The sequence below is a fragment of the Neodiprion lecontei genome, chromosome 4 (genome assembly GCF_021901455.1).
Source record: "Neodiprion lecontei isolate iyNeoLeco1 chromosome 4, iyNeoLeco1.1, whole genome shotgun sequence".
Taxonomy (NCBI): domain Eukaryota; kingdom Metazoa; phylum Arthropoda; class Insecta; order Hymenoptera; family Diprionidae; genus Neodiprion; species Neodiprion lecontei.
In genome coordinates, this window is record NC_060263.1 from 22,891,319 (window position 1) to 22,908,976 (window position 17,658).

Sequence of the window (17,658 nt, forward strand, 5' to 3'; positions counted from 1 at the left end):
GAAAAAAAATTATTGGACTGCAAGTGAAGCACGTTGTGATCGTGAATGAGCCTATCCATGCAGCTAAGAAATCGAAGATTTGTGTAACAATTGTTACCGCCACGCCACGTGACAGAGGAATCCCAGGGAAATACCCATAACCTAACACGTGCAAACTCACCAACGTTGCCGAGAAAGGGAAAAGTTACTCGGAAGTCTCAGGCTAAATCTGTGAAAAACAAAATAGAACACTTGAATTAATTTAGTAAATTGGCTTTTCAGTTTTCAAATTAATTATTACTGTTGTCTAGTTTCATATTTATGCATTGCATGTTATGCAAGAACAAAAGTTCGGCACTAAATTCACCACCTTGAATTATCAATTACTAATTAAAATAAGTATTGTTACCTCGACTCTGGGCTGCTCGACACTACATGTAGTAGTTCTTGTAGCATCTCAGATTTATTGGTGAAGCGACGCACTTGTCACGTCATTTAGATCTTCACTCATCACTTGTAACCCAAAAATCCGCACTGCAATAACACTTGATTCTACACTCACTTTTTGTACTGTTGCTGTCTGTTTCGATCGACTGAATAAACTTGCTAACAATGCAACTGCGCATTTGTCGAAAATCGGCCAAAGAAATAATAAAATTGACACAAGACTCATCGAAAAAAAAGTAGACTTCACTGAAATCTGAAGTTATACAAAACAATGAAAACTCGAGACACGAAATTCACCTTCAACGGTTGTAGGATGTATTTATTTCAGTAACGCGGTTCTTCTTCAGGCTCCACGCTGTACCTCGTATATTATTCACAGATGAGTATGGTGCAAGTACACTGATCGAACAACGCGGTCTGAATGTTGAACTAATACTGAGAACACATTGCTCCACGCCGTTTGCTCGCCAACGACTGATGCGGAACGGCGTTTAGAAGAGATTTAAATCAGTTCTGTAAAGGACGGAAGATAGTAATAGGGGGACCCGCCAGGCAGATATAGTCACTGTTGTATCTCTCGCTATTGTACCTACATTTATCTTCTATATACTGTTATTTACTCTATCATCTTCTTTATGCTATTAACAACTCTTATTAATAGTGCACGGTTTCATCACCAGTGCCGCTCCGGACGTTCTGATCCTATAAATATAGTAATAGTGATATGGTGACAAAAATTATAATAATTGTAATAAACGTAAATATTTGCGGCATCATGGAGACTATTGTATTTAATATACATATAGCTATCGGTCCAGAGTTACGGCAGCGCCGCTGTAGCGGAACCCTTATTTCTCATGATTTCGCCGACACATCTTCAATACAGAGATTGGACTCCTGTACTCTAGTCTCCATGGGCTGAGTCCAAACCACAATTTTTTGCTTTACTCCAAGGGAATTTTCAAGGTTGGCACTTAATTCCCTAGTGTGAAAGTTTTCAACTTACTGTTCGCGGCTGGTTGCCTTCACCAACATTCACCAACTACCAATTCACAGTTAGTGGTTCAAGATTTGTATCCGGAGCCTTGTTTGTGATAAGTTCGGCAGAAAGATAAATGTAACGTAGTTATCGTTATCGTTATTCCGCGTGTTTCCGAGTACAAAAATAAACATGTCCGAGATTGACGCGAAAGTGAACATGTCCCTCGGTAAGTGGCCAGTCTACAGAAATGTAGAAAATTTCACGATACCTTGTGAGCGTACGGCTGCATTTCTTGCCAGCTTGTATAAAATGGCGCCGCAATATTTCCGTGTTTGTTTTACCCCTGCGCAGTCATTACGTACTCAATGCCTTCCGACAGCGAGATGATTAGTAAAAAAATCGAATGTTCACAACATAATCGGCAAAAATGACACAAACTTGTGAAAAAGTTCTTTTTGGGTCATATGATACGATGACGCCCTTTTCTGACTCATGCTTGCTCTTCTCTATGAATAAGAAGAACCATCAGTCCATATGCGTGTACGAATCGTACACACATACATCTACTTTGCTTCGCGTAGGAGGCTCGCAACTAAACTGTTGCCAATTTAGTACGATAATATCTCCCAAATAATATGATTCTGGAACAGTCTGGTCTGAATGGATAATTTCCCTTGTCCTCTGCTGCCCTTACGGTCGAGGGAGGTGGGGAAAGCGTCAAACAATATCCTAATAAGCACCCCCTCTGCAGCTTATGTCTGTATGTGGTAATTAAAAGGATTGATCACACGGAAATATTCATTCCTTTCGTCACGTAAGAAGATGCAGACGGGTGGCAACTACACGGATAATATCCCTACTCACTGTGTTCAGAATGTGAACTTTTGACTGTGTATCTTATCGCCTTGATACAGAGAAACCCTATTGCTCAGCAAGCCGAGACTAGGCATCGAGTTCTTCACAGACCAAGAATTTAATATCAACGTAAAGATATGCTTGATTGACATTATTCAACAAAGACTCACATCATCTTTGATCATCCTGATATTTTGAAAGGACCATCAAGCAGAAAGGAAGATTCCTGGGATTTTTTTTCCCAATATTACATTTTTGCAATATTGTGCGTCACACATCATTGATATTTTTTCTGTATGAAAAACCGTCAGTATGCCAACTTAAACTGTTGATGAAAACATAAGAGACTAGAAACAAAATTTTATAAAATTTGAAATACAAGGAAAATCAAGCTGCAAACCAAATTTTATAAAGTAATTTTGATCTGTGGAAGAATTCATTTCTTATTTTTTTATACACAATTATTTTTCTTGGAGGGAAAAATTTGTAATATTTTATGTATTTAGTTATTTTTGTATTGGTCAATTCTGTTGCTAATCCCTTATATAAGCACTATTGGATAATATACAATGTATGGTTGACGCAAATTGAAAATTTCAACAAAGTAAAAAAATAATTGCAGTGTCATACCTTTTAAAACAGCTTATCCATTGGAAAGTTTAAACAAGATTCGTCTGTATTCAACATATCTGGTTTCAAGGACTGTGTCAACATGTGTTTGAAATTCACTAACTGGGCGATCAGAAGATAGAATTTGAGAAAATAAACATTTTCCTTGATTTTGTTAAGCCGATGCAAAAAGGAAATTATTAACCATATCCATGAGGAAAAGTATATTCAGAACTGGGGATGTATAAATTAATAATATGAGAAAATAAGAAAGAAAAACACCAGAAAAGGAAAATTATTGAGAATCATCGTTGTCACATGAAAAGGAGAGAAATATCGTATTTTTGTTACTCTATAATCTATGAAAATTTGTGTATAACTCGCAGTTGAGGCCGTACGCTCACTAAAACTTGCGAATTTTCTTCCTTTTAAGATGAGATCATAAAGATGGAGAAAAAGGATAAAAAGAATAAAAAGACAACACCTCCGAATAAAAAAGGCAATATCAAACGCAATCGCGCAGGTAACGTGCGGGGCCGAGGTGGTTTCAGAGGCCGTGGCGCGAGGAATGCCAATCAAAACGGTACTCCTGCAAAAGCAAGTCAGTCATGGCGTCTAAATCGCAATCAGAATCAGAATATCGTCCAAGGTGGCTATGTTAAACGACGTTACAACAAAAATGGTGGCCTGGTCAGATCGAGAAGCAATTTAAACTTGAACGTAAAACGCGGCGGGCCAAATAATACTACCAGAGGTGGCTTGATGTCGCGTCGAGGTCGAGGCGGCAGGGCTGGACTAAACCGCAGCAGGAGCCGCACAAATTTAACTTTCACTCAGAGAGGATTTTATACTGGAAACAATAACAACAACAACAACAAAAATCTGTTGAAAAGAACAAACAGTTTGCCTAATTTGAGAGATCCCACCTCCGTGCATAACAGATTGGGATACCAGAGCCCCGCACAGGCTGCTTATCGGAATCGTGTGAAACGAGCTAAACAAGTACTCCTGCAACGTCAAAATCAGAGATTGAATCATCCAAATGAATTCAGAGTGAGTACTTTTCAGTACTTTATTAATATAAATTATTCAATACGTTTGGGTGTTGTGATCTTTTTTTCCTCACCCCTGCGCATAATTATTCCATTCATTTTTATTCAGTGCTATCAATAAGCGCTATGTGTAACTTCGCCAAAGCTATTGATGCAACCAAAAATTTCTAATAAATATCTTACCATTAGCTTGTCACCTGAAAAGCAACTTGGTGCACATAATTTGTTCATTTTCCGTAAATGTGTTGAAACCTCAAAATTCTGAAAAAAAAAAAAAAAAGCTTATGAAACATCACCGTTTTCAGAACGAAGCCGAAACAATGCCTTTTTTCTCCCAGTCAAGAATACATCACTCATCCAAAGCATCAAATAACATTACATTTAGCTTCATGAATGAGATCAAAAGAAAATTATTTGTTCCTTGAGAATGTGCCTGAATAATTTAATTGTAACACACCCACAATAGTATAAGGTTGAACTTTGTAATTTAATATGACAACTCAATGACATATTTAAAGATTTATGATAGTAAAACTGAACTGCATTATTCAATTTTTTAAAAGTTTAAAATGTCCCAACTCTGGCTACTAACATAAATTTTGTAAAGTTGCGAAATACCTAGTTTTTTCTAAAAATGCATCATTACAACAACATGAGAAATTTCTATTTCATGGGGAAGTTTAATTTAAAACTTTGGAACATAGGCGCGCGTTGATTTTGCTATTTCCAACTTTAGAAAAATTAGGGAAGTTCCAGGAAATTTCTTTACTTTTCATTTCAGTAGTTTGGGGGACAATAATTTGGGTGTATTTTTTCTTTCTTTTGAAACAAATAAAAGCAGGTACAATAGGTTGAAAAAAAGTTACTCGATTGTAATTTTTAATAGAAATGACAAAATATGACCAAATTATTTTTCAATGCTCTACTTTATGCAGATATGAAAAGCAGATTTTTTTCCCTGAAAATTCCCAATCAGACAATTGTATTCAACATAAACACAGTCTCTCTTTTCATTACATTTCATACTCTTGCTCGTCTCCTTTCTGATTAAATCCCCTCTTTCATGCTTCTCTTTTACCTTCTCTGCCATTTCATTTATATTCGTCCCTTTTCTGTCTATGTGTTTAGTATATTAAAATAACGTTACAGAGTTCATTCTCATATTTCTTTTCTATTTGCAGCTGCCGCAAGTTGGTAAATCCCTGACGACACTTCAGCAGAGAGCATTGGAGCGACGCCAACAAATACTTACATCTCAACGACGCTACAACACTGGAGGCTTACGCTCTGACCAGATAGTACGTGCCCAACGACGGGCTCAGTACCTACAGAAACTAATGAGGATGAAGTATGATTTGTTTATTTAAATTGACGATTTACAGGATAAATTCCAAATTTTGAGAACATACTTTCAGTCATTTCGATTCTTGCCAAGTTGCATTAACGCATATACTGTTATTCTATCATTTTTCACACCTCATAAGTATGTTTTACAACTATGATTCTAATTTGGAAGATGTTTTTTTTTCATAAGTTTTAAATATTACAAAATAAACTGTAATGCTGATCGATATGAGATAATTCAGAAGAACAATTGATGAACGGATCTTTAAAAAAAATGTATACGTTTGGTACATTGTTGCCCCGGGATGGGCTTTACACAGACTGTTCTGCCCATTTTGTTAATTTACATAAAGTTCTACATGCCAATTTTGATATAAAGATACCTCGGTTTCAATTACTGACTATTATTACAAATGGATTGTCAACCGAAAATAATTCTTACCTATATCAAGTCGTGTCCCTGGTCTGTACTGTTCTTATTATAATTATTGAAAACAAGTGATGTTGTTATTGCAGTACCCCACGGATGAACACTGGTCAGAATGTTAATTTCATGTGCACTCTTGGAAATGACTACGTGCGTGAAATTCGTCAACGATCAATGAGTCTGTCTCGAAACCAGGGCGGAAATGTAAGCAACCTGCGCCAATTACCTCGGGGACGCTCTCCATTCAGGCAAAGCATGCAAAGCTTGAACATGGTAAACTTTTTCTCTTAATTAAAATGTTAAACTAGAATAAAAAGTTTATGTTGCGAGTTAAGTGCGAGTGAAGTACAATATCAAAACTTTTTAATTAAAAGTAGTTCGTTTACGTATCAAGCAAGAACTTGCGGAATATGATCTCAGTCTATGTATATTGTAAGATGATGAAATAATGTGCAAATTTTAAAAACTATTCATTACCATTAACCATAAAAATAAGATTAAAAAAAAAATTCCTAAAGCGAAGTTAATCTTATTTTAGTAATTCAGCAGTGCGAATCTGCAATAAAGCTCTCACAGACGCTGGCTCTGATTCTCGGTCTCATTACTAATTTTCAAAATCACGAAATCCTCTAATTACCCATCTAAGGTACATATGCAAAAAGAAAAGTTCCAGCTACTAATATGACTTTTCGCCATTGATATTTGTTTTTTTTACACAAAGACATAATAAGATTTGTGATAAATACAGGTTACGGTGCATTTACTATGTATTAATTTATTAGAAAAGCTATGAAAAACATCAAGCCAAGTAATGAATTTTAGGTTGGCCGAGGTCCACTTTTTGCCCAGCAACAGAGGCGTTCCCGCTCCAGATCACGTTCCCGCTCTCGTAATCGCAACATCCCTATCGCTGACCCAGGAACTGATGTCGATGATCGTACCTTCAGTGAAGTTATGTACAGTTTGTCTGGGAACCTTGGTGTAACCGGAAGGACACTTAACGATAGATTCAGTTTCTAAGGTCAAAAAGTGATTATCATAGACCCGTCGATAATCTAAGACTGTCATTCTAGATGAAAACGGGGTAACTGATTGATTTGGCAGATTATGCCCAACTAATGAGATTTTAGACGTATGTGTTTGTCTATCACGAGGTGGTAAATCAATTGAAGGTGTGAATGTTCATGACTGCACACCGTTTCTATCGACATTAAGATATCTACATCTCAATAACTGTAAATCTTTACTATATATGACTGACCTCTCAAACAGAAAAAATGACTTGGAAAGTACTATTTTCGTTGACTTCATAATTATTATTGATAAAAAAAAATTATTTTTTGTTCTACGTTTTACATTAATTCTATTCGTAAAAAAAATCAAACCTTGTATTGTTTCTCTATTGGATTGGTGATTTATTGGTATTTCTACTGTGCACAAGAACGTATACGTATGCTGTTACGGCATGATTCTCTGGGATCAGAAATAGTTAGGAACTTGTAGATGGCTTCATGTAATAGAAATTTGAAAGTGATAAAATAACTTTTGCACAACTTTCATAGTAATTTTAATTTCTGATGATAGTACTATTGAATTTTATATTTATTGAACGGTTTTCAAATCTCCCACGAATTACGTGCAATAAGAATTTGAATTCAAGTTACATTTTCTAGATGACCCTTTTATTGAATTACAATACTTCAATATTGCCACTTTTACTGTCACTCTGGAGAATACTTAAGAGAAAAGTATAAGAAGTGCCCATAAGAATGAATTACTTTCATTAACCAATATTCAAAATTTCTTTGAATACTTTCAAATTATGGAAACAATATTCTGAATACTCTAATAAAATGTCATTCAATGAGTTTGTAAAATATTAGAATTCTATAGACGATAAAAGTATGAAAATTGTTATAAATGAAGCAAAGCAGTTCCGAGTAGTGTTTTTGATGCATATTATACCCGTTACTTGAGTTACATACAGCAATGTGTAGATGAGGTACAAAAGTCTTGTATAATTTATTTTGTTATTTCGTTCATTTTGCTTTCATAGTTATTTCAGGCCATACCGAATTTATGGAAATATACCGAGAAATTTAAGAATAAACATTTTCTCTGTTAATCATTCTGATTAAGTCAAAAAATATTTAGTTCGTACACAGAGTTATGCATCACGACATACATCGTGACTGCAATTCACATAGTCATTCTTTAATGTCTTCAGATGTAAATAGGCAGCTTAACTGTATATTGTACAGTTGAAACAGAAACACGCTTTACTTAAAGCTGCTAAGTTTTGCGGACAGAGACAAATATTTGAGAATAGTGAACAGGGTGAAATATTTATTCAGTAGTTTGCACATTGAGTGCTTCGTTTAGTTTAACATTTCTCTTATATGTATATTAACTGTTAACCTGTGTGATACCTTTGTAAGGAGTGTTTTATCTGTATAATAACAGTAATTATTATTCTTTAACTATAATCCCTAGTACTCACATAATATTAGAAATCATACGAATATCGTTTCATAGAAGTTGAAGTGTAATATATAAAGTAAAATTTCTAAGAAACTTCATAACAGATCACGAAAATACAGTCCCCACGTAATAAATAAACCTGAATATGTTGTTTTTTTTTTAGTTAAGAATTTTCTAACCCTGTACGGTCATACTGTAATTTCACTGCTTTGGCGTTCACACTGGAACAAAAACGTGCACGTACAGTTTTCACCGTGTTAAATCGCATTAAGAGATCTTTTTAAAAAAATTGACGAATACTCTTCAAACCTCCAAAATGTGAATCTACAAATATTTAAGTACAAAACTTCTTATATTTTTGAAGTGATAACGTCTTATAAATCGATGTACACCGGCTGCACGCACGAAAAAGTGTCACCTTCCGCCTGAGCCTGAGCGTGCAAGCGAGAGCGCGGAACAAGCGATAGAGAGGCACGATCGGCCCAAGCGTCGGCTTGTACACATTTATCACTCTTCTCGCGTGACGTCAGAGCTAGCAATTCCAATAGTTCTTCAATTAACTCCTTTGTATTATACAAAATAATGATAATTCAGTGATAATAATTCAATTCAATTCATAAAAGTTTGCAATTTTTTATCAATGTTTCTTTATGACGATATCACGTAAAACTATCGTCCGTAAACCGAATTTACAGACAACCAATTTTATTTTGCTATAAATTTGTATTTCATCACAAACGCTAGGAAGGTGTTTTGGCCTAAACTTTAACAATTAAAAATTGAGTGATAGTAAAAATAATTACTATGGATTATCATCATGAACACATTATATATTGAAGCATTTGAAAATGGATAATCTGAAGTATAGCAAAATTGATGATTTTTACGAACAATAATAATGATAATTTTTAATGAAAAAATAATCAAATTTTTCTGCAAACAAAAGATCAATTTTGGAAGTATAAATGAAAACTGATTAGATTATTGAAAAGTGAAAAAATTTAAAAAATTGTTTCGCTACGTGTTGTGCAAAAACTAATAGAATGGTCACCGCAAGTGGTTTTTCAGAGCGCGCGGAATAATGAATTTTTATTTTTCTTATTTTTTCAGAATGCACGTTTTTTTTCTATAATTTACAACAATATACAAAAAAACAGTCAGAGGTCATCGCAACGTAATGCGGGCAATGGTGTAAAGGCAACAGTAAATTCGGAGAAAGCATGTTATTTCTTTATTTCTACGTCAAATGAAAATGTATTTCATTGTTTTTGTTCAGAATTGCGATGTATAATTGGCAAATTTTTGTTGAAATCGAACAAAATTTTGTTGACTTCGCCCCATAAGAAAAAATTATACGACAAATAAATCGTGGAGAGTGCAATTTTCAGGCCTTGAAAGGTCCTGTAAAATTGCTGAAATCTTATCCGTGTTGTTACTGAATACCTTGTGGGATACGCAAATCCGTAACGCTACGTCTCAATTGACTGTAGTTGCTGCACTCAACCTTATATAATTTTTAATGTTAATAACATAATTATCCGCAATGGAAATATTTCTAAACTAGAAAAACCGTTTTTATCACTACAGAAGTGACATATATAGGTTTTATATTATTTCGGCCGAGCAGTTCCATAAAATGTACTGTAATGACTGTGGAAGATATTAATCCGATTATAACCCCGGTCAAACTGAACGGACCAACGATGTCGTAAAATAAGTCACTTGAAGTGCACTTATTGTTAATAAGCATTGCATCGTCGAGCGTGATCTGTATACTTCCGTCTTGGTAATTTCCGTCATGAAAAGTTTTGTTTATGTCATATTGGTTTATATTTTCATGTGTAAAAAAAAAATTCGGATGTACGAAAGTGATGATTTTGTGTTTAAGATATAATACTTGAAATGAAAAATAGATAAAACCCATGGAGAGACTTGACAATAACTTGTTTTTCGACAATTATAACGTAGTTTCGAAATTCTGTCTAGATTTAGCCAGTACAATGCGCACCGACTGTTTCGAAAATTGAAGAGGGAATTAAAAACAAAACTGTTTGCTACGGTTCTATCGTGAAACTGAAGTTGAAAGATTTTTACCTTCTTAGGTGCCGTAAATCACATTTATTATACAATGTTGCCACGAGTTCCCTTCTTGTCACGGATCTTCACGCATCCAGGTAGACTCAAGGTATGTTTTCAGATAGCGGAATGTTAATATAGTTTTTCGTCCTATAACAGAGAAGTTACATGATTTTTAAAGATTGATGTTTCCGCTAGCGCAAGCTTTCGAATATCAAACAAGCTTCCAATTCGACAGGTTTCCAGTACTGATCGGTCGGATGATTAATTCTATTCTAGGCCCTCTATTTTTAAATGCTGATAGCTTGTATACAACCCAGGAAAAAAGTAGCGAAAAATTTTTATTTTTATTATTATTAGAACAGAAAAAAAAACTCGACTGACGTATACTTATACCTATTCGCTTTATTCTAGGAGACACAATACTTTTTATACCAGTATTTACAAGTGTGATGTTATTTCATCAATTTCAGCCTTATTTACCAGGGTTCATGTTTAATAATCCTTCTCGGGTGCATTCGCATTAAAGTCGGGAGACATACGCTCACGAATCTGTCTACATAAATCGACTAACCGTATTCCCAGGGTATTTTGGATACTCAAAACCTCGAGATCCAGAGTTTCAAACCTGTCTGGTTACCCCGTGCGATCCGAGACGAAAAATCAGACGACTCGCACATTTATAGTATGTGCATTCATCACGTTTTGCATTTAACTTAGATCCCAACATGTCTGATGCGACCACCGGTAAGAAGTTTGAACGTGCACGAGCACGTGGCATACAAATTACTTAAGGAAGGTGGTATTCCCACTCCGAAATTCGGAGTAGCCAAAACACCCGATGAAGCTTCTAAATATGCCAGCGATCTGAATACACAGGATATCGTTTTGAAAGCTCAAGTCCTTGCCGGAGGTCGAGGGAAGGGATTTTTTAAAGGATCCAACATCGGCGGTGTCAAGATGTGTGAAACGTGAGACTGATAGTTTTTTTTCAAACGTCAACACGATTTTATGCAATTTCATTGTATAGAGGTGTAATCGTAGCAAAAATACGCAGCACCATAATTTAAACTCTAACTCATCCATACAGCAAACAGTTTACAAGTACCGTAGTTCAACTCGTGTTTAGAATGTGAGAGGATGAGTTGTATAGTAACGAGCATTAATTGGAGATTTGTACAGACCATCGGTTTGTTCACAGAGATTTTGAATTGTTCCGGAGAACTCGTCACTTCGGGTGTTTGTGGCGAACTGATTTCTCGCGCTCCGATTTTCAGGTCTATAACTTCGGTTGCTGGTGGCGCCCTCTGCGAGCGAAACAAATTTGTCGCGCGTTTATCACATTTTGATAGTGTATGAAGGCGAGTTTATTCTTCCTGCCATACCTCGCATTACGGCCTAGATACGTTCCGGAAAAGTTGGCCGTGAAGTGAATAGCCGTATAATGAATCAATTATTTCTATCCAAACCCATACAAATTCAATTTTATCTATTCCAATTATTTTCCAAAATAATATAGTTTTTAGTTCATGAAGCAGTTTAGCTTTTTATTTCCTATAAAAATGCTTGGCCCAAAATATAAAACTTCTGATATCTAGTTTCAGCCATTGGGCTTTACTTTTTGCGATTGTGAATAAATCAGGTTGTGAAAAATTCGCAGTTTATGCTTAACTATGGAGTTAAGATAATAATATATCCGTTACACTCCAATCTGTAAGAACCCGTCATCGAAACTTCCTGAACGGACAATGAAAATTAATATTTAAAGCAAAAAAAAAAATAAATAATGGGTTTCTCTTATTAGGACATTTTACGATCGAATTGCTAATATAATCGATTTGAATCGGAATGAAGAACTGCCCAACGGATGGAACCATACACCAGAAGCTTTATATATTAGGGCAAGATAGCATCTCTAAAAGTTTTAGCAAAATCCGTGATGCGGAGGTCTGATAATCTCCTTGAAAGTAGCGAAAAATATGCGTGTGTACCTAGCCCTAAGAAAAATCAAGGACATTTTCTGCGAAAAACCAAAAAGAATGTACGATTATCGTAATGACGCTGAAGTGCCTTGGCAGAAACAATCAATCCTACGAGCAATGTCAGATTGATTGGAAATTGAAATCTTTGAAAAATGAATATCGCGACAAAGTGATGCATATAGCATGATATTTAATGAAAATTCAATTTTTTTCAGGCCAGAGGAGGCAAAAGATCTTGCAAATAAAATGCTGGGTAAATTACTTGTTACAAAACAAACGGGTGCCGATGGACGAATATGCAATGCCGTGATGGTAACGACACGAATGTATCCTCGCAGAGAATTTTATTTAGCCGTTTTACTCGAGCGAACCTTTGGTGTTAGTACAAAATTATGATTTCTTCTTAAACAAGCGTGAATACACTCGAAACATCTCATTAAAACATGTACTTTAGTTTACGATTACTTTGATGGAAGCCATTTTGATACAGATTGTAGTATTTCCGAGTGAATACTTGTTCTGATTGACACAAAAAATAAAAATGCGGGTCAGAATATTTTAAATTTTACAATTCTACGCATAGGGCCCAGTAGTGATTGCTTCGAGTCAGGGAGGTGTCGACATCGAAGAAGTAGCTGCGACAAACCCGAATGCTATAACGTACGAACCCATTGATATAGAGGAAGGAATTTCCGGAGAACAAGCAGAGCGTATTGCTGTAAAAATGGGTCTCGAAACAGTTAAGAATGAGATGGCCGAGATTATATGCAATCTGTATGAGTTGTTTCTTGCAAAGGACGCGCTCCTCCTTGAAATCAATCCATTCGCTGAAGATATGGTAACCGGAAATTGTAAATACACAATCAAGTAAACTAGGCTACATAATCTCTTTATGTTCTGGTGAAAGTTTCTTACGAGAATGAAACCATTTCTTGGTTATTAAAGTGTTCTTCAGAAGTATCTGTTTTGTGTAAAATTTTAAATGTTTTAACAAAACTTACGTATCAATATGAAATCAAAGCAACTCACCTCTAGTCATCTTATTCGATCATATCAGCTCTGTGGCTTTCGAGACCGCTACGTAATTTCAATCTTTGACATTTTTTACAACGCTGATTTTAACATTCAGCTCATCCCTTGCGTGGTTATCAATATCCAGATGCTTCTGTTCGTAACAGCTTCGTAAACTGATGTGCCAACATATACAGGGTGGCCACTCAATTCCGATCACGGATTTCCCGTACATTTCCCGGTTTTCCAGACGGGTGGCCACCCTGATATATCACTTCAGGTGTAACTTATATGTGACATAATACCTTGTGAGCCTTTAATGTTCAAAATATTATCTTATGCAGGCTTGTTTGAGACAGTTTTTTTTTTTTTTATGCAGTTGATTAGAAACTGTTTCACCGTGTTTACTACATTCTTGATTTGAACAGCCCGTGTATAAGAGCCGATGTTTGACTGAAAATTTCTCAAAAATGAAACGGTCAAATAACTTCAAATTCAATGTCATTACGTATGAATACTACATGAGTGGATCCTGAAAATTCGAACAAATTTCTACTGTATGCATGTGACTCCCAAACTTTCCAAGTTTAATTGGAATTCGATAAATTATAAAATTCTAGAGGCACTAAAGTAGAGCGTAGCATATTGTGCAACAAGTTCGGAATTCAGCTTGTGCCGCAAGCCATACTCGTTCACATAAACTGCGTGGCATTTTAATTCGAGAAGCACTGGTCGTGCCATTGATAGTGCGTAAAGTTCAGGTGAGCTGACTTACGCTCCATGTGACAAAGAGTAAAGTTGAGTTATTCGACAGTGCGCATGCGCCACAGAAATCCTAGTATGTAAATTATAACATTACAATTATGCGTATGCGCCAAAGTCGCTTGACCGCACTGTTGGGAAATGGGGCGCTTCACGCACGCTTTGGAAATCCAACTTCCGACGTAGATGTTGCTAAAATGAATATTTTCAGACGTTGCGCTAGATTGCAAATGCAGATTTGATGACAATGCAGAATTCCGACAAAAGGAATTATTTGCGCTTCGAGATTGGACCCAAGAAGATCCAAGAGAGGTTGCCGCTGCTAAGTACGATTTGAACTACATCGCTCTTGATGGCAATATTGGTTGCATGGTGAATGGGGCTGGATTGGCTATGGCTACAATGGATATCATTAAGTTAAACGGAGGAGACCCAGCCAATTTCCTTGACCTTGGTGGTGGTGCAACCTTAGAAACGGTCAAGGAGGCTTTCAAGATCATTACTTCTGATCCGAAAGTACGTAACGAAACGTTTCCTAATTTGCTCATGTTATCAACAAGTTTTTGGTAAGCAATGCGTGGACCTGAAATCTAGTCGCCTCAGGCTGTTTTCACTTTACGATCATTGACCCCCAGAGTTTGGCTCTAAAGCAAGAGAACTGTTATTTCTATGGTCGAGAGTACTTGAAGGCAGCGGAAATATTAAGGCTATCTGATTTTTAAACGCCAAATAGCCTCGGAATAACTTTCATATTTAAGGCACCAGAACTATATAACTGCGCGGTATTATCACCTGATATTTTAAATTCCTCGTGTAATGCAGATGAAAAGGAACAAGAAAATGATTGAAAAAACAAACACTCTAGTTGATTTGAAAAAATCATATAAAATAATTAGTGATATTCAAGAAGAAGAGATAACGAACATAGAAGTCATTCCATGTTGTGCTAGACAATTTGAACTTTCTTCATTAATTTTCAACCATTGACTGGATGAAATGACGCGGAGTAAGATTAGCGCAAATAGATAAATCTCATGTATAACACATTTTTGTAAAAACTATTCAATGGTCACTCATTATTACCATTAGTACTTGAATGTGAACTTATGAGGTAGAAGTTATACCGTTGAAACTAAGCCGCCTATAAGTGTGAAAAGGGAAGCTTCGACTTGATATTTTTATAAAAATCTATGTTTCTCAATGAAATTTAGTATTATTGCTAACCGATTTTTGCCCCTATTCCATATTGTATATCGAACATTCGCAAAGAGGGATTTAGCAAAAAGTTGTTTCGTTTGAGAATCATAAATTTGAATAGAAAATGGACCAAAAATTATTTTTGATACGAGACATCACTTTGTACCTAAAGTGGTATGCAAAAAAAAAAAAAAAATTAAATAAATATCTTCACCCATTCAGCATAAATACAAAATAGAGATACAATTTCAGTGGTGGGTAATGTTGAAGTCTACTATGTTAATAAAACTAATATAACAAATGTAAAAAATACAATATGGAGGGAAATATATCTACGATTGCAACCAATGAAAGTTCACTAAATTTCTGAAAATGAACACAAACTTCGCCAAATCAGTGATAATTCACTTTTTTGTGCCATTCCCTAAAATTAGATTGTGTGTTGATATTTTTAATCTCATTTACCAATTACGTAATAAAATAGCTATAAAATGTAGACTCTAATGTTAAAGAATACATTCACCATTGACTGTTCAGGTAGATGCGATTTTAGTGAATATATTCGGAGGAATCATGAAATGCGATATTGTGGCTCAGGGACTTATTGCTGCATCAACCGACCTCAAAATTGATATTCCCATAGTAGTAAGATTACAGGTAAGATCATATCGCGTAGTGTAATATCGCAAATTAATACACTATGACTCGGGAGTATCCTAACTCTTACGCTGCACACTTGTGTATAACTCTGATACCATACCGAGGTCGTTGGAGACCCAACGACAAAAATCGTTGCGTAGAAACGGAGATATAGATTCAAATAACTTGAAAACAATGTGGGATACTTTGTAACTATTATATTTCAAAGAAAATTAGTCATTCAAATCAAATATATATTTAAAATGTAATTCTTTCCAGGGAACTAATGTCAAAGAGGCAAAGGCTCTAATGGCGGCAGAAAAAGATGCTAAGATAGTTTCAAATGACGACCTTTCAGCTGCAGCTTATACCGTTGTCACAATGTCGAAGATTGTAAAATTGGCAAGATCCATTAATGTGAAGCTTAAAATGGAGGTACAAGATGAAGACAAAAGCTCCGGTAGAAAAAAGTGTCAATAAAATAATAGAAATACTTTCCATATTCTTGGCCAAAAGAGAGATAATTTAAAACACTTCGCCGACCCAAGCGCGATATCTGTTCGTTTATCAAGCATATTGTTTTCTATACTGTTGGCCTAACTGTATGCGTGGAAGAGTGTGGCAGGTTTTTCATTGGTGGTGCTTTATTTCAGCAAGCACGCATAATTTGATAAAATTAGTTACGCACCTTTAGAGTCGTTATTATGTACGAGTATCTGAAAACCTTCTCTAGTACGAACTTTTCAGAAAGCTTTGTCCTGAGTGAAATAACTGAACCTATAGTAAAAGTGAATTTGTTGTAGAAAGTAAGCTGTTGCATGCCAATTAAATTAAATATACGCATATGTTAGTCCTACCTTGCATTTACTGTCGGCCGATGCTATGTGCAGTGTTACCCCAACACAACAAGCTGCCGTAAGAACTTAACCCACCCTGGATCTAGATAAATTGCGCCTTCTGGATGCTGGTAGGGGAAATCGCAATCGGTGCGCCACTTACAGCCCTGCTTAAAAAATTCGGTACGATTTGATAGATCACAATTTGAATACTAAAGAACTAAAGAATATCATATGAGAATAGGATTCGTTTACAGGTTACAAATGTATTGCGAGGGTTTAATCATAAATAACTTTGTATACATATGCCCCATAAACTTATTTGATTTTTTTTATCTCTTGCAATCTCATAAAATTCTTCTAATTTTTATAATGCATTGTAATCCCTTGTAATATTTTGTAATCACTATGCATTCATCATCTTACCTTTACAATCCTTGGAATCCTTGCAATAATTTGGAATCTCCGTGTATATTTGATTCTTTATGTTTCCTTTGTAATCCTTGAAATCCGTATAATCTTCGTTATCGCGTTTAATGTTTGTAATACCTTGTGATTCCTTGTAATCTTGCGCACTTCCTTAGTAGTCTTTACACTATCTTTGAGATTCTTAAAATCCTAGTGATATTTGTAATTACTTGTAATCTTTGAATAATCTGTGTATAATTTATCTGGTAATTTATGCCATCTCGTTTTAATCTTAGAAATCTGCTTATAATTCATACAAACTCTGCATCCACTTTTGTAATCACATTTCTTTGCAATCCCTGTGATCTCTGTAATCAAGTCGTAATCTTTGTAATCGTAACCACTGCATGTCATATTTACACACTTATTAATTCCTAAGTATATCGTGTTTCTGAGTTTGATATTACACCACATTACCAGAACTTTTATGTCCTACCGAACTGTTTTAGCACGGAGCTTGGACCGAGAAATTCATCAATCTGATCATTGAAGTTGATGGTTTGTTTAATTG

At 35.4% G+C, this 17,658-nt stretch overlaps 2 protein-coding genes across 2 annotated transcripts; both read left to right on the top strand.

Annotated features, from left to right (window-relative positions):
* The first annotated feature begins 1,473 nt into the window (after positions 1–1,473).
* LOC107226250 (putative uncharacterized protein DDB_G0286901) lies at positions 1,474–8,333 on the top strand. The gene is made up of 5 exons (XM_015667004.2): positions 1,474–1,634; positions 3,306–3,925; positions 5,106–5,272; positions 5,785–5,968; positions 6,518–8,333. The coding sequence occupies exons 1-5, from the start codon at positions 1,598–1,600 to the stop codon at positions 6,713–6,715; spliced, it is 1,206 nt and encodes a 401-aa protein (XP_015522490.1). The 5' UTR covers positions 1,474–1,597; the 3' UTR covers positions 6,716–8,333.
* Positions 8,334–10,304: 1,971 nt separating this feature from the next.
* Positions 10,305–16,323, top strand: LOC107226229 (succinate--CoA ligase [ADP-forming] subunit beta, mitochondrial-like). Its single transcript, XM_015666971.2, has 7 exons — positions 10,305–10,361; positions 10,973–11,223; positions 12,450–12,612; positions 12,818–13,085; positions 14,219–14,523; positions 15,742–15,861; positions 16,123–16,323. Exons 1-7 carry the CDS (start codon positions 10,305–10,307, stop codon positions 16,321–16,323), a joined length of 1,365 nt encoding a protein of 454 aa, XP_015522457.2.
* Positions 16,324–17,658: the final 1,335 nt, after the last annotated feature.

Excerpts from the sequence above, each read along its gene's own strand:
- LOC107226229 (XM_015666971.2), top strand. The coding sequence starts at position 10,305 with ATGTTGCCACGAGTTCCCTTCTTGTCACGGATCTTCACGCATCCAGGT. Across the intron at positions 10,362-10,972 it reads CGCATCCAGGTAGACTCAAG|ATCCCAACATGTCTGATGCG; the intron begins GTATGTTTTCAG and ends CATTTAACTTAG. Across the intron at positions 13,086-14,218 it reads AGATATGGTAACCGGAAATT|ACGTTGCGCTAGATTGCAAA; the intron begins GTAAATACACAA and ends GAATATTTTCAG.
- LOC107226250 (XM_015667004.2), top strand. The coding sequence starts at position 1,598 with ATGTCCGAGATTGACGCGAAAGTGAACATGTCCCTCG. Across the intron at positions 5,273-5,784 it reads CAGAAACTAATGAGGATGAA|TACCCCACGGATGAACACTG; the intron begins GTATGATTTGTT and ends TTGTTATTGCAG. Across the intron at positions 5,969-6,517 it reads GCATGCAAAGCTTGAACATG|GTTGGCCGAGGTCCACTTTT; the intron begins GTAAACTTTTTC and ends AATGAATTTTAG.